General features: G+C 44.6%; 1 protein-coding gene across 1 annotated transcript; it reads right to left on the minus strand.

The window, feature by feature from the left end:
- Nucleotides 1–649: 649 nt before the first annotated feature.
- LOC146349470 (vitelline membrane outer layer protein 1-like) lies at nt 650–10,517 on the minus strand. Its single transcript, XM_084842710.1, has 3 exons — nt 10,326–10,517; nt 3,360–3,457; nt 650–1,086 (listed from the first exon to the last, which is right to left on the minus strand). Exons 1-3 carry the CDS (start codon nt 10,494–10,496, stop codon nt 792–794), a joined length of 564 nt encoding a protein of 187 aa, XP_084698836.1. The 5' UTR covers nt 10,497–10,517; the 3' UTR covers nt 650–791.
- Nucleotides 10,518–13,939: the final 3,422 nt, after the last annotated feature.

Genomic DNA, 13,939 nt, shown 5'->3' on the forward strand with positions numbered 1-13,939 from the left:
GCGACCAAGGCAGTTTCCATTCCAAAACCAGGCCTGAAGCCCGATTGAAATGGATCTAGATAATCCGTTTCATTCAAGAGTGCCTGGAGCTGTCCTACAACCACCCGCTCAAGCACCTTGCCCAGGAAGGGGATGTTGGCCACTGGCCTATAATTGTTAACATCCTCTGGGTCCAGGTTAGGCTTTTTCAGGAGTGGTCTAATTACTGCCTCTTTTAAAGCAGCAGGCACCACTCCCTCTCTCAAGGAGGAATTTACAACCTCCTGGACCCAGCCGGACAACCCCTCCTTGTTTGATTTAATAAGCCATGAAGGGCAAGGGTCAAGCACACAAGTGGTCGATCGGACTTGGCCAAGCACCTTGTCCGCATCCTCAGGCCTCAGTAACTGAAACTCATCCAATAAAACTGGACCAGACGGTGCTCTGAACGCCTCAGAGTTCAGAGTTCAGAATTACCTTATGATGTCTTCCCCTGGGCTTCAGCTGAAGGGTGGGAAGATGAGGAGGCTACAGGCTATGGGAGAGATGATTGTACAATGAAAAACAGGACACTTGTGCACACTCCTTGGGCACCTCCTAAGTAACAAGAAACCCAAGCCCAACCCATCAGAATTTATCCAAAATTTTCTTCACCATTGAATTTCTTTTTGAAAGCAATTTATTTCCTATCAAATTCAATGAGATTGGTTGAAAAAAATGTGGGAGAAATTTTTGGCACAGCACAAGTCAAGTAATTCAGATTAACACACATGCACAGTTCTATAAATGATAGGAGGGAAAATTCTTATGGTTCAGCTACAACAGAAGAACTTCACATCATTAAGTGCTGTGTCATCACCCCATCCTTGCTGACTCTCCACTTTTGTCTGGATCCCACATATGGAGCCAGAGGAGCAGGAATGGCTCCATGTGCCAAAATAACCCCAGCTGTTTCCATGGCCTGTGAGTACAGTTCCATCATTACAGGAAAACCTGATGTTGTTGGCAGCTGTATCATCACCTAAGCCTTGTGATCCTTCCACTCTCAGAGAGAAAGAGACCAGGTAGCCTTGGCGGCAATATTGAGTCCCTGTCCAGCTTCCCCACCTGCCAAAGAAAACAATGATGTCAGTTAGAATGTCACTGAAAAACTCCCCCCTTGCTTGCCCCCAAAGGGCTTAAGCCTTTCTTGAGCATTCCAAGTGGATGCTCACAAAGTCTTGAGAAGTTTGTGTGTACGCCGTTCAGTCATTCACTAAGTGCCCACCCTGCCCGTCCCTCATTGCCCAACCTGCCCGTCCCTCGTTGCCCAACCCCTCCCCCTTCACTACCCAGTGATGGAAGAAGCAGGAGATCCAGGTCCCAGTAGAGCATCTTTTCCTGCCAGAGGTTGGAGTAGGACTCCAAGAAATGCTCTGCACATCACAGCCACTGAAAGGAAGTCTCCCAACCCCAGGACATGCCACACAGATGGTCGCTTTCCCACCAGAGAGTAAATGGGAACACACGATGCATCATTTTCTCACAAGGGATTTTTATGTTTTGTATTATTACATTTACATCCTGCCTTTTTTCCTCTTGCAACGGTGGCTTGCATGGTCCTCCTCTTCCCCATTTTATCTTCACAAGAACCCGGTGAGGTAGATTAGGCTCAGAGGCCGTGACTGGCCAAACATCCCCCAGTGAGTAGGGGCTAGAATCCAGTTATCCCGAGTCCCAGTCCAGCACTCTAACCACTACACCACACTGGCTGGGACTTGTAATCCTAGCCCTCTCATTGGTGGGGAAATTATGTTTCTCAGGAACTCCAGCTGCCCCTGCCAGTTTTTTTTTTTGGGGGGGGGTTGCCTTTGGGCAGGCAGAGTGGGTGGCAGCGACAACGAACAAATCCTGATCACAAGCATTTTACCAAAGGGTCACATGTTTGCGAATACCCCTGACTGAATGTTCATGAAATCCTTAATGTTAATGATATGATTAATATATAAAATACATACATGCAAACAATAGCCATCCCTTACACCTTTAGCAGTGCAGTCCCATGCATGTCTATGCAGAAGCAAGGTCCACTGAGCTTAATGAGATTCACTCCCAAGTAGACGTGTATAGGTCCGCTATAATCATATCCACAGTTACCTGAGGGTAGGCCAAATTAAAATCAGTGGAACTTACTTTTGAGTAGATAGGCATAGGATTGCACTGTAGGTGGATCACCATAAAGAACAGCCACCTTGATATGGTGCATAAAGAGCAATGGAATTTCAAGCTCTTCCAGTCATTGCCCAGCCTCAGGGAGAGTCACAAGAAAGGATGACGGAGATCAAAATCTCCCAGTCTTAATCCCTAGCTGGAGGCCTGCAACTTCCGATAGCCAAAAGTGTACTGTCTCTACAAATGTAGACTGTATTTTTGACGCTCATGACTACTACCATTAATGTTTGTCTTCACTTTATTCATCTAATACAGGAGTATGAAACCCTTGAGGCCAGGTGAGGACCTGGAAACTTGAGAAACTGTCCATAAAATGGCTGTCATGGGTGGGCATGGCTAGTCACACAGGACAAGTGACCTACCCAGAGGCATTCGTGGGAAATTAAGATGGCAGCAGCTAGAGGCTCCCACTTTGCTTTGCAGCAAACCCAGCGGCCAAGAAGAAAATATAAAAATGGTTTTTTTTAATAAAATTTGGGAGGAGTAGGGTGTCTTGGTGGGCATGAAGGAAGGTGTCCAGGAGCACACCAATGAGCTAATATTACATAGAATCATAGAATAGTAGGGTTGGAAGGGGCTTACAAGACCATCGAGTCCAACCACCTGCTCAATGCAGGAATCCAAGTCAGAGCATCCCTGACAGATGGCTGTCCAGCCTTGTCTTGAATGCCTCCAGTGTGGGAGAGCCCACCACCTCCCTAGGTCATTGGTTCCATTATCTAGATATTATTTGTCTATTATCATTATCATCATCATCATCATCATCATCATCTGGCCCCTCCCTAAGTGTCACCACTGCCCTTCTCTTGCCCTCTTCCTCACAGCCCAATGCAAATGGCTGCCAAGAGGGAGGAGGCAAGGAGAGCGGGGCCTTCTGCCCTCCCTTTTTCTCCTATTGCTGCTCAGTTATACCAAGAGATCAGGCAAGGGCAGCAAGGAGGAGGAAGAACTCTGCCATCATGGCTGGGATCCAATGAGGTTGTGCAAAAGCCAAGTAATGCCAAGAGATGCTACCCTTTTCAAGGCTGAGAATAAGCCAGATGACCTCACACCTTCCTGTTTCCTGGCGGGGACCTAATTGAGCAAACATATATCATCCCAGCTCCTCCCATGATCACCTTCCAGTCAATAAAGCCAAAGGGGGAGAGAAAGTCCAAAATGCTACTCACGGTCCAACTGTAGACTCAACTACTGCACCATTAGTGCAATGCAGGCGGATTCCATTCAGGGATGTATCATCTTTCCAAAATCCACGATCTGGCTCTACCTGGTGGGAGAAGACATAGACAGTGACAAAGCCATAAATAAATGTATGGTTGGATCCAGGCCAAGTTAGTCATGCTTAATCCCATTGAAATCAAAGAAAGAAAGAAAGAAAGAAAGGGAGGGAGGGAGGGAGGGAGGGAGGGAGCAGGCTACATGGAGCCCTCATTGCTCCCCATCAGGAGAAGAGCTGTAATTCAATGGTAGAGCAGCTACTTTTCATGCAAAAGGTCTCAAGTTCAATCCCTCCATCTCCCGCTAGGGATGGAAAAACATCAAACTGTAGAGAGAAACCGCTACCATAGAATCATAGAATAGCAGGGTTGGAAGGGGCCTATACCCCTCCATGGATCACTGCCTTGTTGTGGCGAAGGGGCTTGCGTAACTCAGTGAAGCCATAAGCTATGCCGTGCAGGGCCACCCAAGACGGACAGGTCATGGCAGAGAGTTCTGACAAAATGTGGTCCAATGGAGAAGGAAATGGCAACCCACTCCAGTATTCTTGCCAAGAAAACCCCATGGAACGTATCACAAGGCTAAAAGAGATGACACCGGAAGATGAGCCCCTCAGGTCGGAAGGTGTCCAATATACTACTGGGGAAGAGCAGAGGGTATTTCCAAGTAGCGCCAGAAAGAGTGAAGCGGCTGGGCCAAAGCCAAAAGGACACTCAGCTGTGGATGTGTCTGGTGGTGAAAAGAAAGTCCGATGCTGTAAAGAACAATATTGTTTAGGAACCTGGAATGTCAGATCAATGAATCAAGGTAAGCTGGAGGTGGTCAAACATGTGATGGCAAGATTGAACATCGACATCTTGGAAATCAGCAAACTAAAATGGACAAGCATGGGCGAATTTAATTCAGGTGACCATCATATTTACTACTGTGGGCAAGAATCCCTGAGAAGAAATGGAGTAGCACTCATAGTCAACAAAAGGGTGGGAAAAGCCGTACTGAGGTACAATCTTAAAAATGATAGAATGATCTCAGTACGAATCCAAGGCAAACCATTCACCATCACAGTAATTCAAGTCTATGCCCCAACCACTGAGGCCGAAGAAGCTGAGATTGATCAGTTCTATGAAGACCTACAAGTTTAGAACTAACACCAAACAAAGAATGCTAAAATAGCAAAAAAAGAATGCTAAAGTAGGAAGTCAAGAAATCACTGGGATAACAGGCAAGCATGGCCTTGGTGTACAAAATGAAGCAGGACAAAGGCTAATAGAGTTTTGCCAAGAGAACACGCTGATCATAGCAAACACTCTTTTCCAACAGCATAAGAGGCAACTCTACACATGGACATCACCAGATGGTCAATATCGAAATCAGATTGATTATGTACTTTGCAGCCAAAGATAGAGAAGCTCTATACAGTCAGTAAAAACAAGACCTGGAGCTGACTGTGACTCAGATCATGAGCTGCTTCTTACAAAATTTCAACTTAAATTGAAGAACGTAGGGAAAACCACTAAACCATTCAGGTATGACCTAAATCATATCCCTTATGAATATACAGTAGAGGTGACGAATAGATTTAAAGGATTAGACCTGATAGACAGAGTGCTGGAGGAACTATGGACGGAGGTCTGTAACATTGTTCAGGAGGCAGCAACTCAATCCATCCCCAAGAAAAAGAAATGCAAGAAAGCAAAGTGGCTGTCTGATGAGGCTTTATAAGTAGCTGAGGAAAGAAGGGAAGTGAAAAGCAAAGGAGAAAGGGGAAGATATATCCAACTGAATGCAGAGTTCCAGAGAATAGCAAGGAGAGACAAGAAGGCCTTCTTAAATGAACAATGCAAAGAAAGTGAAGAAAAGAACAGAATGGGAAAGACTAGAGATCTCTTCAAGAAAATTGGAGATATCAAGGGAACGTTTTGTGCAAAGACGGGCATGATAAAGGACAAAGAAGGCAGGGACCTAACAGAAGCAGATGAGATTAAGAAGAGGTGGAAAGAATACACAGAAGAACTATACAGGAAAGATCTTAATGTCCATGATAGCCATGATAGTGCGGTCACTGAACTTGAGCCGGACATCCTCAAGAGTGAAGTCAAGTGGGCCTTAGGAAGCATTACTAACAACAAAGGTAGCGGAGATGACAGAATTCCAGCTGAGCTATTTAAAATCCTAAAAGATGATGCTGTTAAAGTGCTGCACTCAATATGCCAACACATTTGGAACACTCAACAGTTTACATTCCACTTCCAAAGAAGAGCAATGCCAAAGAGTGTTCAAACTACTGTACAATTGCGCTCATTTCACATGCCAGCAAGGTGATGCTCAAAATCCTACAAGCTAGACTTCAGCAGTATGAGAACCAAGAATTACCAGAAGTACAAGCGGGGTTTCGAAGAGGCAGAGGAACTAGAGATCAAATCGCCAACATTCGCTGGATCATGGAGAAAGCAAGAGAATTCCAGAAAAACATCTATTTCTGCTTCATTGACTACGCTAAAGCCTTTGATTGTGTGGATCACAACAAACTGTGGCAAATTCTGAAAGAGATGGAAGTACCAGACCACCTTACCTGTCTCCTGAGAAATCTGTACGAGGGTCAAGAAGCAACAATAAGAACCAGACATGGAACAACCGATTGGTTCAAAATTGGGAAAAGAGTATGACAAGGCTTCATATTGTCGCCCTGCTTATTTAACTTATATGCAGAGTACATCATGAGAAACGCTGGGTTGGATGAATCACAGGTCGGAATTAAGATTGCCGAGAGAATTATCAACAACATCAGATACGCAGATGATACCACCCTAATGGCAGAAAGCGAAGAGGATCTAAAGAGCCTCTTGTTGAGGGTGAAAGAGGAGAGTGCAAAAGCTGGTTTGAAACTCAACATTAAAAAAACGAAGATCATGGCATCTGGCCCCATCACTTCCTGGCATATGGAAGGGGAAGAAATGGAAGCAGTGACAGATTTTATTTTCTTGGGTCCAAGATCACCGCAGACGGTGACTGTAGCCATGAAATTAAAAGATGCTTGCTCCTTGGGAGGAAAGCTATGGCAAACCTAGACAGCATAGTAAGAAGCAGAGACATCACCTTGTCGACAAAGGTCCGCATAATCAAAGCTATGGTTTTCCCAGTAGTAACGTATGGCTGTGAGAGCTGGACTATAAGGAAGGCTGAGCACCAAAGAATCGATGCTTTCGAACTGTGGTGCTGGAGAAGACTCTTACGAGTCCCCTGGACTGCAAGGAGGTCAAATCAGTCCATCCTAAAGGAAATCAACCCTGAGTGCTCATTGGAAGGACAGATACTGAAGCTGAAGCTCAAATATTTTGGCCGCCTAATGCGAAGAGAAAACTCCCTGGAAAAGACCCTGATGCTGGGAAAGACTGAAGGCAAAAGGAGAAGGGGACGGCAGAGTATGAGATGGCTAGATAGCACCACCAATGCAATGAATATGAACTTGAGCACACTCCGGGAGACAGCAGAGGACAGGTAGGCCTGGCGTGCTATGGTCCATGGGGTCACGAAGAGTCAGACACGACTGAACGACTGAACAACAACAAAGGGGCCTATAAGACCATCGAGTCCAACCCCCTGCTCAATGCAGGAATCCAAGTCAGAACATCCCTGATGGATGGCTGTCCAACCTTGTCTTGAATGCCTCCAGTGTGGGAGAGCCCACCACCTCCCTAGGTCATTGGTTCCATTGTCGTATTGCTCTAACAGTCAGGAAGTTTTTCCTGATGTCCAGCCGGAATCTGGCTTCCTGTCACTTGAGCCCATTCAGCTTCCTATGTTCCAAAGTTGCATGGGGGGATGGGAGAGGAAAACAGAGCAACCAGGACAGTAGTGGGAGGAGAAAGTAGTAGCCCTGGTCACGCCCAGGGTGGCTTTGCCTCCTGCAGTCTTTGGTGCACTGTGAGTACGGGGAACCCAGAGCAAAACAGGCTTGCCAGACAGGCGAGAGAGAGTGAGACCATAAACAGACAGAAACACACAGAGGGAAAGGAAACACATAGGCAGAGAGAGGGAGAGGGTGCTCCCAATGTTTTGCCACTAGCCACCCCAACCCCAGCAGATATTTTGTGGTGGCACCTTTTTCCAAATTTAAAATGTGTCTTCAGGCCCCAAAAGGTTGGAGACCCATGGGCTAGATCAGCTATGACTAATGTTGGCCCTAGTCATGTGCAGTTATTTACATACTGGCCATGGATCAGGTCTTAAATTCCCTTCCATATTGAATGACCTACCCGCCCACTCAAAAGTAAACAAGCCAGAGCCATTGCGTAACTGTATTTTGTACATGTATTCTGCAGATGGTTGTCTTTTGATCAGGGAGAGGGAAGGGGAGTCCTACAGTGAAATACCAGATCTGGCCCAATGCCCAGTAACGTAGTAGGTCTTGAACTGCCTGTTTTGCATGTTACCTGACGGGGCTCCTCTCCTGGTATGAAGCTACCCATACACTACGATCAACATTTGAGGCCATCCACTGAGGCAGTTTCAGAAGATGGCAACATGGGGGAGGGCATTTTTGGTGGTGTCCCCCCTGCTCAACTGTAGAATGCTCTCCCCAGTGATGTCTGCCTGTCTCCAGCATTGTCATCCTTTCAGCACCAGCTTTTCTGTATTCCCAGGCCTTTGATGGCATATGATGGGATTCTTAATTCAGTTGTTTTATCGGGTCCTCATATTTTATTGTTAGTTGTTTTTATCTATTTTAAATCATCTTACATTCTCTATGTGTTTTTATTCCTGTTGTGAGATGCCTTGAGACTTGTTTTCTGAGAAAGGAGTCTAATAATTTCAATAAACAATAATAAATAATAATAATTGCAGGCCTAACATAGTAGCCTGGCATGCTGAGTGTGTGGACTCTGGAAGCCATATCTAATTTTGTCTTGGAGTTTTTCCTTCTCACCTGCTCTGTTTTCTTAATGAACATGTTTTGCTTCAAGGAGTACCATAAGACTGCAATGGTTTCCCCTGTAGAGGAAAGAAACTGACCTAATGACGTCTCCTTGGCTCTCTCTAGGACTAGGTGAACAAGGCAGTCGCCTCTGGCACCTACTACAGGGACACCAAGCAGGTGACTGGCTGGCTTCATCCTTGATCAGCGGCAGCAACTGCACTCCATCATCAGTTCCCCTCCCCTTCCTCTCTGGGGTTGTTCCTGCCACTGAGTGTGTGGACTTCCACTTCTGTTGCTTCAGGTCCAGGCCTTTGTCCCACAGACACACGCACACTGCCTACCCCTCATAGCGCTCAGTGCTCTAGAATCTTGGAAGCTGCTCCAAAGGTCTTCAGGTGTTTGCATCCCAGCAGCAGAAAATTCATGAACCCATTTTATGCTGTTCAGAAACTAACAGGAGCTGGGGGGGGGGGGGACTGCAAAATTGTACCTTGCCTAGAGCACCAAAATCCCCTGAGAGGGCCTGGGCTCCATGGCCTGGAAGTAGTTCTGCCTTGCAGTTTCTCCTTCTCATGCTGACTATTGCTTAACGTCCTATACATTCTAACTGAACATCCCCCCCCCATGCCCCCCAAGGCTACGCTGTTCTCTCCTTTAAAGGAAAGAAACTGATCTCACAAGGGTGCTTCCAGATGGGGCATTTATCCTGCAGTCGCTCTGCTTCATTCATAGAATTTTATAAGGGGGTCCAGGTGATGATGTCTTCCACTTGTAAGCCTCCTGTGTTTTCCCTCTGCTTCTTCCACCTTTTTTCTTTCCAAACATGCACACAAATTGTTAAGGAGGAAAAGACAGAGCAGCTCCATAGTAACTTTGAACGGGTAGTGCTAGAAGCCCTCCATATGGAAACAAAGAATTTATCCCGCTGAGTTACCTACAACTAAAAAAGGAGGAAAGGAAAGTAGCCCATATAGTAGGTTAAATGGAATGGAACATATTCATTCATTAATTCATTATAGTTATATCCCATCTTCCCTCCAATGAGCTTAAGGGAACATACACAGTTGTCTCCGCTACCACTCATTTTATCCTCACAGCAACCCTGTCAGGTAGATTAGCCAGAGAGACAGTGACTGGCCCAAGGTCACCCAGTGAGGTTCATGGCTGAGTGTAGATTTGAACCTGGGTCTTCCTAGTCCTACTCTGACACTCTAACCACTACACCACACTGGCTGTCAACAAATGAGGCTGGGTTTTACTGAGTCACACCATTTGTCCATCTGTCCCCTCATGGCTCACCAGGATGTCAAAGCAAAGTGTTTCTTGGCCTGGGTACTGAACCTGGGATCTTTTGCATTAAAAATATACATGCACAACTAAGCTACGGCCCATTCTTCCCAGCCCACCACACCCCACCTCACTGCCAAAGTTTGTTATTGATACCGCTCTCTTTTCCACAGTTGCATTCCTCAATCTGGGATGTGCTCTACTGGAAGTGACAAACATGGCAACAAGACAATAGTACAATGTACACAAAACAAATATAACATCAAAGAAAAACAATGGAGCTTGGTAACAAGCTTATATGAAGGACAGGGGGTTTTGGTGATTAAAAAAGTCAAAATTAGATTCTTTATGGATGGATGCTGAAATGCACTGAGTTCAGTCTTCATTCTTAACATTTAGTGATTAAAAAAAAAACTCTCGACTCTGACTGGCAATCTCTCCCTGTACCCTCCCTGTCATCACTTCCACCACTAAATCATCTTTCCTGATACATTGCTGACATCTTCTTCAAAACTATCAAGCACCTATCCAATATTCCCTTAGCAGTTCCGTATTTTTCTTAAAGTACTAATCCTTAATACAGTTAAGAGCACATCCTTACCCTATTGTTCCCCACCTTTCTTTTTGAGTTCTAGAAGTAATTTCTTGGGAGTGTCCAGAAAAAAGGAAGAGAGAAATTATTAGGGAATCTGAAAAGGAGGGAGATGGTTACCTTCAGAGAGAACCCATGAGCATGTCCTTGGGGACAAACTTGGATGCCTCCCCAAGAACCCCATGGTCCTCCGTTGAGCACTGTGAGGACAGAATTGTATCTTTGGGCTTCTGCATCCCAGAGGCAGCAGGAGAGGATCAGGAAGAGCACAGTGCTGCTGGAGAGGTCCATGGGAAGCAAACTGCGCTGAACCTAGATGCAGAAATTTGGTTGCAGAGCAACACCCTTGAGAATTTATAACCCAGGAATTTGAGCTGGGTCTCACATGGGAACCAGGAAATACTGGGCAATATTAGTAGATAATCTTGCAATCAAAACAAACATTGGGTGTCAATGATGGCTCAACAGTGTGGCAAAAAGCTGATTCTATAAAAGCACACAACGTTTCTGAGATTTTGAGCTGGAACCAATCCAAAGGAAAGTTCAACTAGCAAAACTGACATTTTCTGTGCCCTGGGCTGTGTTTCCACCAGCGATTTAGTCTCCAACCTGGCTGCACAGAGAGGTCTGTGTGTTTCCATGACATCATGGCCATTCAGCCCCAGCCCTGCATTTTAACTCGGAAAAACCACTTCTTCTGAGACTGGTTATAGTCCAACTTTTCCAGCTTACTTCGGCTCCATTACTGACCTGTTTCCACAACCACACTGGGTTCAATATCATAGTCTTGCCATAGGGCATGTAGCCCGGCCTTTGTGGGTGTATCGCTCTGACCTCAATGACCCAACCCTTTCCCTCCGTTTTCCAGAAGTTTCATCGACATTTTGGGGCAGGATGCTGAGGTACCAACTTTTAAAACATCATATATCCACATCCTATGCATTTCTGTGTGTCTCCCTTAGAATGGCTACAATGAGAATTTCAGGTTGTGACAGATTTTTCCTTGTGCGGGGATATTATGACACAAGATTTTTGCATTTAGCTTTGATCATGGATCAGCAGGTAACATATCCTATGTCATAGTCCAGGAAATACGTAGCTTTATGATATTACTGTATTAACATAAAGAGTTTTTAAAATAGACGACTCTGAGATCAGTCATGTCTTTTAATCTTTTACTTTAAAATTTCAAGTAGTTTTTACATTTCATGGTATGAGAGCATTAAGCATTCAAGTATACATAGTAGCTGCAAAAAAATCCCACAGATTTTAAAAGCATTTTTCATTTAGTTCTAGGGGCATTGCCTTTTTGAAAATTAAAGCATCTTACTTACATGATATTACTGAACTTGCAGCAAAATGAACCAGAGAAGTCAATGAGGACTAGTGCCATTGTCCTCCTGAGGATAGATGTTCCATCCTGTGACAACCGATGCTGGGTTCTGAAGGCCCTGTATTTTCTTTCTCATATTTAAATGATTTATTTTGAACTGCTGACATATATTTTCAACAAAAGAGGATTTTCTCTAACAATGAGTATGTTTGTTTGTTTGTTTGGAGAAGTTATCATTTGGAGAAGTAATATATTTACTTTATTATTTGTCAGCTTTGCTAAAGTACACTTCGCTTCAAAACAGGATAGCATCTGCTTCTCTTTAAAGTTAATTGTTCTAAATCTTAGTTTTGTTTGCTTCCCACAATTTTTCATGTTCGCTTATTTATGTCATAACCTGAACATGTCATGTTGTCTAAATTTATTATCTGAAATGCCCATTGCTCCTTTCCTGAGTTCAGCTGGAAAAATGCAAGTTTTCTTATAGCAGGCTCCTAGGTCAGTGAAAGGATCAGTCAAAAGGCACAGCATGTCCGCACAAATGCTTTTGTTAGAATCAAACTGATTCAAACTTCATATGATAATATATGTTAATTTTCCATTTGTTTCTTTATGAAAATTATGAACTTATGAGAGAGATAATCTTCTGAGAAAAATGTGGAAGACCAAATAACTTTATTTTGGATAAATATTTGCAAGGTAGTGTATCAGTCAGTTTAATGCAGGAGTCTTGCAAGCTGCAAAGGCTTCTGTGGCAAATATTTGTCACAAGGTATAGGGAGGAAAGGAGAAACTCGCTGCTGATGATGTGTGAACCTTAAGATCTGACTATGTGTTTTTTAAAAATCTGGAAGCAGCAATGAGGGATGCCCAGATGTCTCCTTGAAGGCTTAGCCCCTCTCAAAGGAGGAGGAGGAGGAGATGAAGAAGACGAAGAAGACGAAGAAGAAGAAGAAGAAGAAGAAACTGGAACATTGCCAGACTTAGCTCTTCCAGCAAGATAGTCAGACCTGAGCATCTGACCAAAAGGCAAGGCAAAACTATAAGTCAGGAAGCAAAAGGGTTTCAATTCCAGAAAGGCAAATTAAGGGCTTCTTCACTCAGAGCTTTTATCCTACTATTGAGATTGCTTACTCACTGACATTAGCAGGCCCTTTAGATGACATAATGAACCTCCAGGGCGTCTCCTGCACTAAATGAGCTTTATTCCATTTTTTAAAAGATTGGAGATAATGAGCTATCAAATTACAGCACTTGAGTTCCGCTTGAGTTCCCCCCATGAAAAGAGGAAAAGCCGCAATAAGAGGACCTAGACCACAGCACCATCTAGCAGCTGTATAATGAAACATAAGGAAGACTCAGATAAGGGGGGAAAGGGGGGTGGGAAGGAAGCGTGTGTAAAGGGAGTCCGTTGTGATCCTGCATTTAAAAGGAAAGCAGAAAGCCCCATTTTAAATGTGGGATTTTAGGCTGGTGTAGAGATGTTCTAAGTATATGAGGCTGGAGCAGAGGAAGAAGGGCATCATAGGACTGATAGGAAAAAGTACCATGGGAAGCCTTCCAAGGCCAGCCAGAAGCTTGGAAGGAATGGGCAAGGCAAAGGGCAGGATTTGTGAGCTCCATATCATAGCAAGCATTGCAAAGACCAAGCCTGCTAAAAGGAAGGGAAAGTTTATCTAGGGGACTGGAAAGGGCACTTTGCATGAGAAGGGATGGAGCAAGGCAAGCAGCCCATAAAGCTAGGAGGCCTACATTGTTCCACTAGGGTGGCCACTTGTGCATTGCCAAAAAAGAGGAATTAGATCACCAAAATGAGGACAAAAGAGGACACCAATTTGCATATACAAATGTATATAGGAGCAAATTGAGAAATATTAACTATAATTTAAGTAGAAATACAACACATAAGAACATAAGAAGAGCCCTACTGGATCAGACCTGGGTCCAGCTAGTCCAGCATTCTGTTCACACAGTGACCAACCAGCTGCCGACCAGGAAATCCCAAGCAGGACATGAGCGCAACACCACCCTTCCACCCATGTTCCCCAGCAATTGGTGTACATAGGCATACTGCCTCTGGTACTGGAGGTAGCACATAGTCATCAGCCCTAGTAGCCACTGATATCCTTCTCCTCCAGGAATTTGTCCAACACCCTTTTAAAGCCATCCACATTGGTGGCTATCTCTACATGTTGCGGTAATAAATCCCATCACTTAACTATGTGCTATGTGAAGAAGTCCTTCCTTTTCTCTGCCCTTAATCTCCCACCAATCAGCTTCATGAGATGACCCCGGGTTCTAGTATTATGAGAGAGGGTGAAAAAAGTCTCCCAATCCACATTCTCCACACCATGCATAATTTTGTAGGCCTCTATCATGTCCCTCCTTACTCACCTTTTTT

This window comes from Heloderma suspectum, chromosome 3 (genome assembly GCF_057233095.1).
Source record: "Heloderma suspectum isolate Gila_16-S chromosome 3, 16-S_ref, whole genome shotgun sequence".
NCBI classification, from domain to species: Eukaryota; Metazoa; Chordata; class Lepidosauria; order Squamata; family Helodermatidae; genus Heloderma; species Heloderma suspectum.

Excerpts from the sequence above, each read along its gene's own strand:
- LOC146349470 (XM_084842710.1), bottom strand. The coding sequence starts at position 10,496 with ATGGACCTCTCCAGCAGCACTGTGCTCTTCCTGATCCTCTCCTGCTGC. Across the intron at positions 3,458-10,325 it reads CTCATGGGTTCTCTCTGAAG|GTAGAGCCAGATCGTGGATT; the intron begins GTAACCATCTCC and ends TTCTCCCACCAG. Across the intron at positions 1,087-3,359 it reads GTTGAGTCTACAGTTGGACC|GTGGGGAAGCTGGACAGGGA; the intron begins GTGAGTAGCATT and ends TTTCTTTGGCAG.